The 16,041-nt window shown below is 40.5% G+C and overlaps 3 protein-coding genes across 4 annotated transcripts; 2 read left to right on the top strand and 1 right to left on the bottom strand.

Moving 5' to 3' along the window:
* Nucleotide 1: 1 nt before the first annotated feature.
* LOC103977243 (upstream activation factor subunit UAF30) lies at nt 2-4,279 on the top strand. Of its 2 annotated transcripts, XM_065097868.1 has the most exons (3): nt 2-379; nt 2,833-2,963; nt 4,103-4,279. In XM_065097868.1, exons 1-2 carry the CDS (start codon nt 197-199, stop codon nt 2,959-2,961), a joined length of 312 nt encoding a protein of 103 aa, XP_064953940.1. In that variant the 5' UTR covers nt 2-196; the 3' UTR covers nt 2,962-2,963; nt 4,103-4,279. The 2 variants fall into 2 exon arrangements, with proteins under 2 accessions (XP_064953940.1, XP_009390982.1); XM_009392707.3 differs by lacking the exon at nt 4,103-4,279 and having other exon boundaries at nt 2,833-3,106.
* Nucleotides 4,280-4,884: 605 nt separating this feature from the next.
* Nucleotides 4,885-6,348, bottom strand: LOC135606724 (cyclin-D3-2-like). Its single transcript, XM_065097867.1, has 3 exons — nt 5,440-6,348; nt 5,248-5,363; nt 4,885-5,175 (listed from the first exon to the last, which is right to left on the bottom strand). Exons 1-3 carry the CDS (start codon nt 6,035-6,037, stop codon nt 4,933-4,935), a joined length of 957 nt encoding a protein of 318 aa, XP_064953939.1. The 5' UTR covers nt 6,038-6,348; the 3' UTR covers nt 4,885-4,932.
* Nucleotides 6,349-11,543: 5,195 nt separating this feature from the next.
* Nucleotides 11,544-16,041, top strand: LOC103977245 (oryzain alpha chain). The gene is made up of 5 exons (XM_009392709.3): nt 11,544-12,115; nt 12,879-13,114; nt 13,207-13,347; nt 14,337-14,786; nt 15,745-16,041. The coding sequence occupies exons 1-5, from the start codon at nt 11,632-11,634 to the stop codon at nt 15,847-15,849; spliced, it is 1,416 nt and encodes a 471-aa protein (XP_009390984.2). The 5' UTR covers nt 11,544-11,631; the 3' UTR covers nt 15,850-16,041.

Below are 16,041 nucleotides of genomic sequence, written 5' to 3'. Positions count from 1 at the left end.
ACTATATCGTTCCCCTCCCCGACGCGGCCGCCGCCTCCTATTGCTGTCTTCCTCCGCCTCTCTTCGGTCGATCTCCTTCCCACGCTCGCTTGGCTCCGACGCCGCTGGCAGTTGCCTCGGATTGGTCGCTAGGTCAATTGAATTGGAGGTCGAGAGAGGCCACTACGTGGTCGAAGCATTTAGGGATTTAGAAGCGATGGTGGTGGGGCAGCAGGCGAGGAAGGCGATGCTGGGCGAGTGTCCGAAGAAGGTGGCACGGCTGATCGACCTGGTCAACCTGCCGTCCAACCTCAGGGAGTTCGCCGGTGGCCAATCCCAGATGGCTCATCTCAGCTTCTTCATCCGCGTCTGGTCACATATCAAGACCCACAACCTACAGGTATCTTCCACCACCAGCTTCCCTTCACCATTAGATAACGTGTCCTTTACGGCTTTGTTTAATCTCCAAGGTTAGTTTTGAAAGGTTATGCTGAGATTGTAATAGTCTGCATACACCTTTCTTTTTCTTTTTTTCCAGTTATTTTATAATAATTTGTTTTTTTATTATAACGGACGGACTACCTAATTTAGGCTATTGGCACCCAAGAAAGAAAAAACGATTTTTTTTTGTTTATTTTCTATGTCTTTCGGCCTCACTGTATGCAGTCTGCATGAATTAGCTACTGCTCTAATTGATTGATTCCAAATATATAAAATATGAACGTAAATTCACATAAAAATAATAAATTCTTGCAATACCACCGGGAAAATGATGCATTTTGATCCTTAAGGAATGCATGCAGTGAATAAAATCTGTATTGATGATGATGCAAGTAATAATTTTTTTGTGGCACTGCATAGAAGAAATGATGTGTCTTTAACATGAATGTAATGCATTTGGTGATATTAGCCTGTGTTTAACTGATTCAGTAATGAACCATCGAGTGATTCTGACGATGTGGTAGTTCAGGAAGGAAGGGTATGGAATGCTCTCAATAAGCATGTACATGCAAAGATCTTAGTGATACTGTCAATCTACGAACTAGAAGACTAAACAGGGTAATATAGATAATCTTATTGCAGTGAAAAAAGATCACAAGCCAAAGCTCATCCTTTTTGTGCCTGAATGTAGTCTATAATAATCCAATAACAACAGATAATTGCTGAAAATAAAATGAAAAATAACTTTTAAACAGTTTGTTATTGCTGCTATTCCATACTTTACCGAATTTGTTGCTCTTGGTGACTACTCCTTTATGGACTGTTGGCTGGTTCGAATAAGCTGGTCGCCAAATATTGCTTAACCACCTCAAGTCCAACGTGAACTGGATCTGTTTGGCACTCCCAACAGCTAGGTGACCCAATCTTGATTGGCATAAGAGGGTGCTGCTGCCCTTGCTGGTTTCTTTTCTGTAGTTGGAATGCTTTTCCAAGATTCATCGGTCTCTAAATCTCTACCGGATAGTGATAAGACACCTATACTCTAGTTTGTAGTGCTTATAATAATTTTTGCAAATGCTGAAAATCTTCTTCAATCCCTTCCAAGCAGGACAGTGCTGTCCCATCTCTTACCAACTTGGTTGTGTGCATCTGAAGGTGCAACCTTTCATTACTGGACTGGCATAAGTTATAGCAGCACCTAGAGAACTACTGTAGTCCAAACAGGGTTGGGCAGCTCCATGTTTTAGCTGAACACGGGCACATCTTGGTTGGCTGTTTTGGTTGAATCCCAGATATGATATGGTTTAAAGTGGCTCTGTGACAGTTATCATAAAAATTACCTTTTTTTATAACATCATTTAATTACTTTTATTTGGATCAATGAGTTCCATTATAACCTTCACAATTTTAGTCATCTAAGATCCAGCTTTAATGATGGATGCAAAGTTTTTTTTTTTAATTTAGAATGTAGTGCCACCCTTGGTAAATGCAGCTTCTTCTTTTTGAATTACATGGCATTCTCTTGTTCCAGTTTGGAACATTCAATATGCGTGCGAAAAAGGCTGAACAAAGATTTGATCCATGTGATTTTTACAGTCCGATATTTGTGTCTGACTTTTTTGCTTTTTCAATTTATTCATAATTCTTTTGTTATTTATTAAATATAAGGATAATTCAAAAAACAAAGAGAAGACATCTGGTAACATTCCTTTCTTTTTTTCTCCATGTCTTATGGCATCAGTAAATGTAGATTGTTTGAATACTATTTCTGTACTTGATTTATACCAGAAATCTATGAGGAGGTGAACATTAAAATTCACATGGAGTTGAAAGAAATATTTTATGGTTTAAAAGGATGTTGTATGTTTAACTTGAGGGAATGAAAATTGTTGCTATGTGATTCAGTATGAATTGTCAAGGGCTGATGATGTCATGGTTCAGCATGAATGTCTATAATATGGATTACCAAATTCTTTCCATGCTTCAGTTAGAAGAATGTGCACAAAAGAAATTTAGTGAACATCCTAAATTGATGCAGACTTTGCCAAGTTTGGATTCATGCTATTTTATTTATCATCATGATCATTGTAATGAAAATTTGTCTTAACATCATCTTGATCTCCTTTCTTTAATATAATATTTGTTATAATTTTGACAGGTTTACTTATGTAAAATTCACTGTCAGCGTGTTAATGTGCAGTTTTTTCCTTCTACTAAGAATGTATTGCTATCATTAGTTTTAGAGTTTATTATGATCATTATTACATATTATATTTTGAACACAAAATCTTTACTTTGTTGCATCAGTTTTGTTTTTGTTTATAAGAAAACTCTCTGTTGTATTTATAAGAACTCAATATGCACATGAGAAGGCTGAGCAGATATTGACAGAAAATGCTTATGGTTTTGCAGGATCCAAACAATAAGAACTTAGTCAATTGCGATGACAAGTTGAAGAGCATATTGTTGGGCAAAACTCAAGTAGAGCTGTCCAAACTTCCAATGCTAATCAATCTTCATTTCCCGAAACCATCAAAGTGATTGTGAGTTTCCAGATCATGTAGTTCAAATCTCTGCTTTGAGAAATATATCATGTTTTAGCCTGCCAAGCATCTCAGCTGGGTAATGAACCATCTGAAACATTTTGTTAGCATAAACACGCAATCCATTCTATTAAGATTACTTAGCAGATGTTTTTGACTAACAACCTGTCAGCCAAATGCGAATACAAACAGTGGTATGCTGTGGGAAAATAGTGGTCTGAGTTGGTACCAGTGGGGCCTTTTAGAGTGTCTTCCAACAGCCCTACCGGGAAAACTTTGAATCTCCTACTTGCTTCTCAGCTTAAGATTGAAAGCATAGTCATTGGAGAGCAATCATTATTCTCTCCATAAGTCATGCAAAGCATGCAACTGCCCCCGGACTAGGATTCAAAGACCTATATGCATACAAAGTGCTTGTGCAGAACCTCCATAGTGGTAGGGCCATCTCTGTCACCTGTCTTCCTACAATTCTTCTACATTCATTACCCAACCCATCATGAGAGAGAGAGAGAGAGAGAGAGAGAGAGAGATAGCTTAACCCTCTTAAGGCTTCATCCGGCTCTGCTGATGTTGGTTGGTACTTGCTTTTAGGAACTTGTCAAGCCATCAAAACTTAGATATGGAGTTTAGGAATGGAAGATGAGATCCTATATGTTCATATGTTTCTTTTCTTCTAATTGTATTGGTGGTGACAACTGTCATGTTCTTGTTCCTCAAGCATGGAGGACTGAGTCAAAAGATGGAGTTGGGCATCATGTTATTCGACAATAATTGTCATAGAGGTAGAGGTAGATCTTTTGATGCTGCCTCTGTGGGCAAAAAAGAACCCCACCTCGAGAAAAAGATGATTCTGAAACGTAAAGAAAAGCTGGAACAGTGCTCTGGATTCAAAGACCAGTTCACAGTTCCAAATCGCTTTGGACTTTTAGGGAACCATTTCCCTCTTTCGATTCATTTTCTTTCTCGTCTTCTTCTCAGCTTTGATCAAACTGTGTGTGCAACGACTATGTCTTCTTGTTTCCTCTGCGTACGCAGTTACTGTGTTGCAATCATGTGGTAGATCTCCAACTAAAATCTCTGCAACTCTAATTTGTTTACTTGTCAGTAGTAGCACTAATAGAACCGATTGGTTTCATCAGGTCCATTTTAATCTCCCTACTTTTGAGCCTCTGAGGTTGATGGTACTGTCAGGCCATGTTCATTATGATGCCTCATGACGATATCATTTAGTTCAAGTAAAGATTGCGGCCCCAAATCCACCATTTAATCTTGACAATCTAATGATGATTTGCTCCGGTTCCAAGGAGGCATTTGTGTGTTGACTGCTGCAAAGCTCCGCTCAGACCACCTGATCCAGTGTCCATTGCAGACTCTTCTACTACGGAGGAAAAGATGGTTTCAGTTGGTGGGCTTTGCCCATCCCACTCCTCTTCACGGTAAGTCCCAAAGAGAAGAAAACAAAAGGAGCACAGTAGTCTCTCTCTCTCTCTCTCTCTCTCTCTCTTTGCTTGAGTCCTTTGGCCTTTTTATTATTTGCTCGAGGAATGACCTGTAATGGAATAAAGGAAGCTTTTCTGCTTAAACCAGGTCTCTTAGATTGAGAGGAAAAGTTGGAGAAAAGCACTGTCGTTAAGAGGGAGGACTAAGGTGCTTTAGTTGTATTAGGTGGTGTGGATTCAAGAGTCTTTGGAGTGCTGAGACGGGCTTTGACGTTGGGTTTCTTCGTGGAGAGAGAGAGAGAGAGAGAGAGCAAAGCATTGATGAGAACTGGGCCAAGAGAACTAGTAGCTATCCGAACAGTAGGAAAGAGGAGCACTGCTACAGTTGGGAATTGGAAAAGAACAATGCCACCCATCTCTTCTTCTTCTTCTCCACAACTACCACCTCAAAAGCCAACTAAAATTGCTCCCAGGAACTCAGAGCAATGGCAGAGATGGAAGGCACAGATGATACTTGTACTCCAACAGAATCAACACCTTCCTCTCTCACTGCCATTGATCTGCTTCTGGAGAGGATGTGCCGCGGGTGATGGCGGCCGCATCGCCTGGGAGTCGCTTGAGCTCTCGCTGCCGAAGCAGGAGCCGACCACCCCAATGGGGCTCGGTGGCGATGAACAGTAGTGGAAAACGGAAGACGAATGCTTGCGCTTGTGTCCGGTAATGGCGGCGCTCGCTGATTCCAGCATTAGCTGATGGCATTCTTCCACTTTTGCCTGTAGAGCAGTTGAGTCTACCCTTAAACAGAGTGCAGTCGGTAATAAGACAGTGTGGCAAAAAGGACCAACCATTGGGACGTTGAGGAGGGAGATGACGCAGTGGCTTTCTTGAGCCGCCACCGCGGACGCTTGGAGTAGTGCCGCCGCTGCCCAGACCGATGAAGGAAACTGAACCCATCTCCAATCTTCGCCAAATAAACAGAGAATTCAGGAAATGGTGCGAAAGGGAATGAAAAAGGACGCATTTTGAGGTTAACTCACCAGCTATTGCCGACAGGAGAGCCGCTTCACACCTCCGAGCCATGGCAATGCCGGTGGCGGCGGAGGGATCGGTGTTGGCGATCTTATCCTTAGAACGGAGGCGGGGGAGTAGGTGGTGGATGAATGACAGGGGGGTGACGGGATTCATCCTCCAGCGGAGCGCGGCGAGAACCAGAAGCTCCATCCGCCTTATGGTCCTCGGCTCGAACACGTACTTCCCCTCCTCTGCTTGGAGATCGAGCAGGAGAGGGACGCGCGTCTCCTCCACCTTTGCCGCCAGGGAGAGGCAAGCGACGGCCGCAAGACGCCCCATCCATGGCTTGTCGTCTTGGAGCCGGAGCCCACCGCCCGCGGCGCGGGAGAGGAAGCAGCGGTCGAGGTAGTTCACGGCGAGGACCGCCGTGAGGGGGGAGAAGGCGTGGCGCGCCGCAGCGCGCGACACCCACTCCACCGCATCCTTCCTCGCCGACCGGAGGTAGCAGCCGCCGCCATCGTCACTGGCGAGCTCGAGCTCGAGCGAGGACTCCCCTTCCTTGGCCGCGAGAGAACGAAGCACCTCCACCCAATCGTCCTCGGCAAGCGGCAGCACTGCTTCCATTTGCTCCTCTTCTTCTTCTGCTAACACCAAGCTTTCTTCTCGGCTATCTTCTATAGCTAGTCGTAGGAGGAGGGGGAGACGGTGCTCCTCTTCTCCATTCCACTCAGGTTTTCTCCCTCTTCTCCTCCATGGAGAGGTTGAGGTTTCATTACACCATCCGCTGCCGTTTTATTCATTCATTCCATGTTTGCCATCGCTTGCCTGCCTTCTTTCTTTAGTCTCTTCGTTTTCTTTTATTTATAGGGGCTCGTTTTTGGCAACATGTGTTTGCTTTCAAGTGTTATTGCCAAAAACAAAACACGAACTTTTGTTTGTTCTGCTCGTAACGCTTAGAAGAAGAACCTGATTAATCTTATGCGATTAGCCAAATCTAGCTTAGTAGAACCCGATTAATCCATCAATTGCTCCAACTGCACCTTAGATTCACTATGATGGCATGGAATCAGAGCTGATACAGGAGTGAAATCTAAGGTACAATCGAGCGCAAATCTTTTGATCTTTTCGTCCGAGAGCAGAGCAATTACATGGAATGGAATGGATCATCAATAGCAAATCGTCAAAGCGGAAAAACAACTTCACCGAGGTGATCGGACACAACCATGTCCCTTAATACTTCGGGAGAAGAGGTTACTATGCGCACCTCAACCAATGGGAACTTCGGCTGTCCCAAGAAAAATATTAGAGTACTTTCAATCTCATTAACGCCATGACTGCTTAGATTTAAAGCAACAAATGGAGTTAATTAGGCAGGGTCAACTTGCCGATCTTAAGAGATGACGATATAATAACACAGTAAGAGAAGCAACCGGCGACTCACGTATTACCTTTGATAGTGTCATTGTTAGTTGTAAGTTAATATGTGAGCTATATTATATGTGACATATTATGTACTCTTTTGTTTATTATTTATTTAATATTATATTATGATATCAATAGATTTATCTAATGAGAATCAGATCGTGATGAGATCGTGATAATAAGATTGATTTATCTTTAAATATAATCCTAAATAATTTTGGTCATACGTTACTCGAGAGGGACATCGAGATAACAAGACATACTTGTGTACTGTATACTCGTCCATATGATAGAAATGACTTATCTCATAGTTGCTTATGTGGGGATATTAGGGATACAGTGCAAGTGCAAATGCTTATTGGAGAATAGTTCACTGACTGATTCGCTCATGGAATACTGAATGATTGAAGATACCTCGTTATCAAATAGCGATTCTATCATCCTAGTGGTGTATCTGGTCTTTAAACTTAAGACATCAAAGATGTTCTATATGGGTACTACACTCTTTGATATCCGACTTATAGGTTTGAAAGTTTCAAATCTGACACAATCGATCATCGGGAGTGACAACCAATCTTTCGAGAGCAATTAAGTGTCGATAAAGGATCATCCGCTCTCAGTAACATGAGAGGAACATCTCATGTGTTCTTGCTCAAGTAAATCCCTAGTCGGGGTCATTTGGATTGAGAGAAAGAGTTTTCCGGAAGAATCCGATTAGAACGAGACTCAAGTAGATTCTGTATGAGTCTGATAGTACCATACCTGGTATATAATTTTTGGGATATTAGATGGATAAGAGACTATAGATATATGATAACTAAGGAAGACATGTCTAATGGATTGGATTCCCCTATATCGTTTGGAGACTACGACGTAGTAGCCTAGTACGTCTGTAGTCAATGAGTCGAGTAAATTATTATGAAGATAATAATTCATTGAACCAGAAGAAGTTCTGATAGGTATGACTTATGACCAGCTCGATATTGAGCCTAAAGGGTCACACATATACGGTAGGTACTACAACGAGTAGAGGTTCAGATATGAGATATCCATTTGAGCTCTTATCTTATTGGATATCTAATAAGCCATTGAATTATTGGATCTTATGGATGAGATCCAATAAGAGCCAATAAGAGATTATTGGATAGAGACCTATTATTTATAAGATGTCTCTATAAATAGGAGGGAACCAAAGGGCTATAGGCTAGACCTTTTTTGGCTACCACCTCCTATACTCATCTCTTCCTCTTCTCCTCAATCGATAGCCCTAGATTAGGGCGTGTGAACAACAAAAAGGGTCAACCCCTTCTTGATCGTGTAGTGCGCATGGAAAGGTAGTTTGTGTAGCAATTTGAGAAGTGTCTTCACCGCATCTTCCGTGTGGATCACCACTAAAGAGGAGGACAATTTATCTTCTTCATCCTCTCGCATAGATTTGTAGGTTTTCAGGGATATATAATCTCCCTAGGTAATATATATATATATATATATATATATATATATATATATATATATATATATATATACATATATATATACATATACATATATATATACATATACATATATATATACATATACATATATATATACATATACATATATATATACATATACATATATATATACATATACATATATATATATATATACATACATATATATATATATACATACATATATATATATATACATACATACACACACACACACACACACATATATATATATATATATATATATATATATATATATATAGTTTTCAATTTTACGGTTTTACCTTCTTCATCTTCTGGAAATTTAGGATTTTTATTTTTTGTCATTCTGCTGTACATGTGATGCTGCCTTAGGTTTTCTAATAAGGAGGAGAAGAACCAAGCCTCTAAGTAGTAGAGGAGGGTAATGGCCTCCTACAAGGAATCTGAGGGGTCCCAATGTAGCCTCTGGTGCTCTAGCTAAGCTGCATACGAGTTCGAGTACCAAATCGCCATTAATCACTTCAAGGTGAGGTATCCTGAGACCCTTATATGGAGCTTCCCTCAGACGTCAAAGTACTTACTCCCACAGAGGTCCCATTCGATAATCACCTAGCGTCTCCTCTAGCTCTGCCTTCTTCGGCTTGATGTAGTTGGGTCCTGGTGACCCTTTTGTTTTGTTTTTGTTAACTCTTATTTTATGGCATCCCCTTTGGGATGGCATCTGCTTTTGTAACTCGTTTTGTCCAATTTAATGAAAACCTCTTTAGGATGTATTATTGGCCTTTGGAATGATTCTTAAGTGGGGAATGTTTAGAGTCTTTCCATCTTGCTATTTCATGAGGTAAGAGCCCCTAAGTCTCGACTATCATCGGAGTGTCCCTTGAGAAGTCATCAAGGGTCTATTACTCCCACAGGCGAGGGGGGGGCTGAGCACTAGTTTGAAAGCATCACGGGGCGATGTTACCAAGGGTGAAGAGCCACATATGCATTTCCCCCTAGCATCGAAGCTTGAGGGGCGCTTCTGATGAGGTAAGCATGGGGCTCGCCTCCGCCCCTCGGGAAAGGGAGGAGGGGTCCTTATCTAAAACGTTCACTAAGAAGAGTGATGGAAGGGTGCACCTACGACATTCGACCCTCCTTCTAGTGCAAGAATGATGGTGTTATGAGTACCGTCAATTGATAAGTCAATCCGGTTGGTTCATTGCCAAAGGTACAAGCTCATCCAAGTGTCTCTTCTTGGCTAACATGGGAGACTCTGTAAGGTGAGACCACATAGGTTGCTCGGTCGGAAGCCGTTCTACTGATGAGGACCCAGTTTGGGATGATCGGGTAAGCGAACTAGGATCTTTCTAGCTATAAGGTTCCTCCCTAGGGATTAGGTCGTTTAGGTGTCTTGGACGATTGACAATCCTGCATGATAGGTTGGCGTCAAGGGTTGCTCAGTGCGACCCCTCTGATGCTTAAGTTAGCGAAGAGGAGAAGACAACATTAAAAGCTATATGACTAAGTTAGTATATAGAGAGTCCCCTTCAAGCAGATGAGTTCCTTTTTATATTTGATTCCTAGGCCTTCTTACTAGTGTTATTGATGCAATACATATTGGGATGTACTGTGGCGTCATTTCGAGGCTGATGACTCGAAGTCCTGCCTAGATGTGAGCTTGTGTGACATATGAGCTAGCATGAGATAAAATCGTTCCTATCAACCTTAGTAATCTCGATATGAATATTGAATGAATGACGAGGAAGAATCGTCGATAATATTGATCGAATCACCGCTCATCCTTTGCTACACGACTACCCAGTGATTGCATTACGTAGTGTAGTGTGGAAGATTTAACATTAGAAAAATGATATTGACCTGTTAGAAATCAAATCAGATAAGACCTACCACTACTATAATCAAAGCATATCCCATCTACCGAAAGCGCTTATAATAGTCGATGGTAAGAAAATCACAAAAGCTGTGACATGATCGAATTGGAGCACAAAGTGTTTCATTTGTTTGACATATCCAAGTACGGCTATGAAGCATTCTATTTTCTCGACACGATCAAATTGGATAACAAAGCATCTCATTTCTTTAAAACATCTCTTATTTCTTTGACATAATCAAATTAAGTTACGAAACATTTTATTTTTTTGATGCCCACAAATCTAACGATGAAGCATCTCGACTTTACAAAATGACATAATATGATCATGAAATATCTCAACTATATAACATGATCGAAATGCTATAAAGCATTTCGACTCCGTGATGCAGCTAAATGTGATTATAACTCGTCTCAAATCTGTGATGCAGTCAAGTCTAGCTGAAAAATATTTTATCACTATAACACAATCAAGTTAGGGCATGAGATATTCATTCGATATCATCGTTGAATTGTATCATAATTTTTTATGTCACAATTCACACTGTGTTTCGAAATGCAATGAAAGGTAGATGATACGGGAAAAGGATACGTTTATATCTGATTGCCAAATCAATATTAATCTAATATGAATTTGAATATTGCCAAAGGTCGTGTGCATCGATGATGCTTGATTTTTTGAATTACTCTTCATATATGATGATTTATTTGGATTTTTTTACCATCGAGTTATGAGGTCAAAGACAAGCATCAAAGGTGTTAGAACTAATTTAAAAAAATTTACCAAAGAGTAATTTGACAATCCAATAAAAATAATAAAGTAGAAAAATAAAAAAGACGAAAACACTAGATTTACGTGGTTCGATCAATTGACCTATATCTACGGACGAAGTAGGAGCAAATCACTACTATAAAAGGGATAATTATAAATACCTTCGAAAGATGTTAGTAGGTCATAAAATACCTAAAACTATTAAACAAGAAAAGTCCAAAGTAAACAATGATTCTTCTGACTTCAAAATCCATGTTTTTATTTATAATTTAAATAGAAAAATAATAAACTTGATTTTCGTATGAGTACGTGCGATTTACCAAACTAAAAAAGACGATACTAAAGCATTCATTTCATTTCATTTCCTCTTTTGTCCTCCTCTCTTAATCAATAATATTTTTACTCTTCTTTTACTATGCTCCGTATCAGTCCTTTCATCCCCAATAAACTATCTTACTCCACAATAATAATAATTAATTATTATTATTATTATTATTATTATTATTGTTATTATTATTAGGCAACAATAAATAACGTGACGATTCAAAACAATATTACCCTTTGCCCCACCTACTTGAAACCCAATTCATCACCGTCTCTCCCCTCCTCTATAAAAGGCTACACCTTTCGGCTTCCCGGCCATCAAAATCCCCACCTTTTCGACCCACCCACGATGGCTTCGACAGCCTGCCTCGCCGCCCTCCTGCTCGTCCTCTTCGGGCTCGCGTCCGCTGCGTCGGACATGTCCATCATCTCCTACGACGAGGAGCACGGCGTCAAGGGTCTAGAGCGCAGCAAGGAGGAGATGCGGCGGATGTACGAGGGCTGGCTGATCAAGCACGGCCGGACGTACAACGCGCTTGGCGAGATGGAGAGGCGGTTCGAGATCTTCAAGGACAACCTCCGCTTCATCGACGCCCACAACGCCGAAGCCGACGCCGGCCTGCACCGGTACCGCCTCGGCCTCAACCGCTTCGCCGACCTCACCAACGACGAGTACCGGGCCGGTTTCATCGGTGCCAGACCCCGCGGCGCCGCCCGCAGAAACCGCGTGCCCAGCGACCGGTACCGTCTCGGCGACGGTGAGGAGCTGCCAGAATCCGTTGACTGGAGAGCGAAGGGAGCCGTCGCCGCCGTCAAGGACCAAGGCTACTGCGGTTAGAGCCCCCGCTTCTTTCTCCCCCGTCTTGTTCTCTTTCTCCCGCCTCCCGCCGTTGCTTTCGCCCTAAGCAAAGCGTCGCACTATTAAATTACAACCGTACCCTTGTTATATTGCACATTGACTCATGCTTGTCTGTTCACTCGCACCAGAATAACTGTTCGCACCATGTTTATGTGATACTGTTTTATCCGATAAAATATTGCCATGGCTCGTTTCTTGAAGTTGTCAGGCTTTGATTTAAATGAAATACGTATCATATGTTGGTACATTATATTTTTAACAACCTATTACTAGCTGCTGTCATGATTAGTTTTGCTGTTTTAATCTAAAAGTTTGAGGAAATGATGCATTCTAATGACTTCTTATATGTGTAAAGGAGACATGTGGGTATTGATGCGAAGGTACATTGAGGTAAAGGAAATTTCTTTGAAACAATAAAAAGAAATTCAGATGTTACATGTTGTTACATAAAGATTTGGAAAAGAATTCATGCTATGACTTTAACTAATGTTCCTAATTTTGTTTGTACCAATACGAAGCTTATGGTGTTTATTGGGACACATACGATGGAGTGTCTCTTTTCATCCGTTCAGATATGTACCAATGTACCATGTGTTGATATATATCGGATTTGATATCCAAGATTTTAAATCATGATTTTAATGATTTATTATTAGTTGCTGCCATGATCGATTTTCTTACTGTAATTGGGAAGCTCAAGCGAGTGATGTTCATGATGATTATTGATGGCTGTGAAGGGAGTTGCTGGGCGTTCTCGACAGTTGGTGCAGTGGAAGGGATCAATCAGATCGTGACAGGGGAGCTGATAACACTGTCAGAGCAGGAGCTGGTGGATTGTGACAACTCCTACAATATGGGCTGCAACGGTGGCCTCATGGACTATGCCTTTGAGTTCATCATCAACAATGGCGGCATCGACACTGAAGACGACTACCCCTACAAGGCCCGTAACGGCATGTGTGACCAAAACAAGGTACATACCCTTCGTTGATTGCTCTCCCTACGTCTTTCTTCATGAGGAAGTGATCTCCTGATTGTATTTGTCTTGCTAATTTGTGACTGCAGAAGAATGCCAAGGTCGTCTCCATCGATGGGTATGAAGATGTCCCGCAGAACGATGAGAAGGCCCTGCAGAAGGCTGTTGTGAACCAGCCTGTTAGTGTTGCTATTGAAGCGGGTGGCAGGGCGTTCCAACTCTACCAATCGGTATGTGTTTTGTTGTTCGAACAATCATTTTCTTGTGAACTAACTAAATCTTGAATCTTGCATTTATGTTGGCAAGCATTGCTACCTTTTCTTCATCGAATCAATCTTACTTGTCATGTTTATGGTATACCTGTGAATAGTAAAGCTTATCAGATTCTACTCTAATTCTAGCATAAATAGCCATTTACTGGTATTCAAGATGAAATATGTTGGATATTGGTGATTCTTGTACTATTTAAATGACTTGGCACTGTAGAAGTCATTTATTGAGGAATGAGTGTACTATTGGCTCTTGCAATTTCATTTGTTGTTATGTTAGATTGGAGAATTTATTGTAACATGACTTTAAGGTGTTAAAAGTTTTGAGTCATGTTATTGCTTTCATCCTTTATCTGATCAACCATCTGAGGTCTGATTGGTTGGAACTTGGATTTAACTTACATGATGATTTACACCATTTTTGTAGAACAATCATTATAAGATATTTGCATTTAATCAATGGATTCACATGTTCATGGTTCCTGTAACTAACAAGCTTATCATGAATGAGAATCCAATGAATTAGCATCATTGCACAAGAGAGCCCTTGTGATTATTTATTTTTCCTTTTGTTCTAGGATTCCTTGAGCTTTGCATCATTGACTTGTGGCATTTGGCTAGCGTTGCAGATCCTGTTAGCCATTTGCATATTGCAATGGGTACATTGAAGTTAACATCCAAATAACGAAATTGCTATTATCCCAATCAGTACCAGACCAGATAAGATGTCGCATGTTATTTATATGTTGTCATTATTTTTTTATTTTTTTTGATGATATCAAACAATATGGCTCAAATATTATCATCCATTATATTAGTATCATACTGGTTTGATTGATTATCTTTATTGGTGTCGAATTGATATTTAAATGTTTCTTGACATAAACAATTCTAGCATTGGAGATTGTGTTTATCAGGTCATGCCATTTTAACTGACCCTCCTTTTGTAGGGTATATTTACTGGAAGATGCGGGACTAGGCTGGACCATGGTGTTGTAGTTGTAGGCTATGGCAGCGATAATGGCAAGGACTACTGGATTGTGAGGAACTCATGGGGAGGAGACTGGGGAGAGGCTGGCTACATCAGGATGGAGCGTAACATAAAGGCATCCACTGGCAAATGCGGTATCGCTATGGAACCATCTTACCCGATAAAGAAGGGCAAGAACCCACCCCACCCTGGTCCATCCCCTCCCTCTCCGGTGAGCCCACCAACTGTCTGTGACGAGTACTACTCCTGCCCACCAGCCACCACCTGCTGTTGTCTCTATGAGTATGGCAGCTACTGCTTTGCGTGGGGGTGCTGCCCTCTGGAGGCGGCGATCTGCTGCGATGATCACTTCAGCTGCTGCCCTCATGACTACCCTGCTTGCAATGTTGGAGCTGGAACCTGTCAAATAGTAATTTCTTACTCTTTGAAAAGCTTGTCGTGATTAGCTATAATTATACTGATGATTAGCTATAATTATACTGATATAACCTTGGCCTTCTTTTGAGTGTCTTCTTAGACTTTCTGCAACTGGTGATTTATCTGCGGAATAGATTTCATTTGGTTTTGCTTGTTGCTTTAAGGACCATACAGGAACAAAGCTTTTATTTAGTTGATTATTTTATCTAAAGCCAGAACTAAACTGAGCGAAGCAAAACCTATTAATTGGGATTTAAAATTTGGGATCAGTCAATGTAACTTACTGAGAGTTGTTTAATATTTTTAATAGAAATATGATATAAATGGAGTTTGGGAGGTATAGCTTCTCCTTGGAAAGGAAGAGCATTGTATTTCCTGTGAAGTATTGAATTAGGGCTAACAGCTAACATTTTCAGACTTAATCTTTCTTTTGTTTGAGAAATTAAAACATAACTAAATATGATCTTTTTTTATGTGCCAATAAATTGAGAGTTTTTTCTAGTTCTTTTGATAAGATGTATAATATAAATTGAGAGGGAAGGGAGAGCATCATATTTCTTGTTAATGATATACTTAGGATTAACATATTCAGACTGATCCTTTCATCTTTTGTTTGGGAAATTAAACCCAACTAAATTATGTCCTTTCTTTATGTGCCAATAAAATGAGAGTTTTTATTTATGTGCCAACAGTATGTTCTTTTACCTTTTGTTTGAGAAATCACAAAAACCTAACTATATATGTTGTCTTTCTATGTGCTAACTAGGCTAAGTTAAGTTAGAAAGAGAAAATTAACCTTTGGATTGAACCAAATGTTGGGTTTTGCTTTTGGTTCCATACCCTCCACTTTCTTTTGTTAAAATCTATGTCTTGATTGTCTCTTCATGTTCAGCATCTTCTCGACCTAGTTTTCATAGTTATGATTCCTTATTGTCATGTCAAATATGCAGAGCAAAGACAATCCACTAGGAGTGAAGGCTCTTGTGCGCACACCTGCGAAACCCCTCTGGGCTTTCTCGGAGAAGAATAATGTTACACTAACATTACGACTTTGATTTGTTGGTCTGGAGAAGGAAGGAAGAAAGAAAGAAAGAAAGAAAAATATCTGCATTGCAAACTCATTTTTGTAAGTTCGGAACAAAAACTGGTTCTGATATATTTGACGCTTGGGCGGAGCTCATGTACGTAGTCGCAGATTTCAAACATTAGACAAAACTTAAAGATAGTTGACTTGTTTTCTTCTTATA

This window comes from Musa acuminata, chromosome BXJ2-3 (genome assembly GCF_036884655.1).
Source record: "Musa acuminata AAA Group cultivar baxijiao chromosome BXJ2-3, Cavendish_Baxijiao_AAA, whole genome shotgun sequence".
NCBI classification, from domain to species: Eukaryota; Viridiplantae; Streptophyta; class Magnoliopsida; order Zingiberales; family Musaceae; genus Musa; species Musa acuminata.
This window is presented reverse-complemented; position numbering and strand designations above follow the sequence as displayed.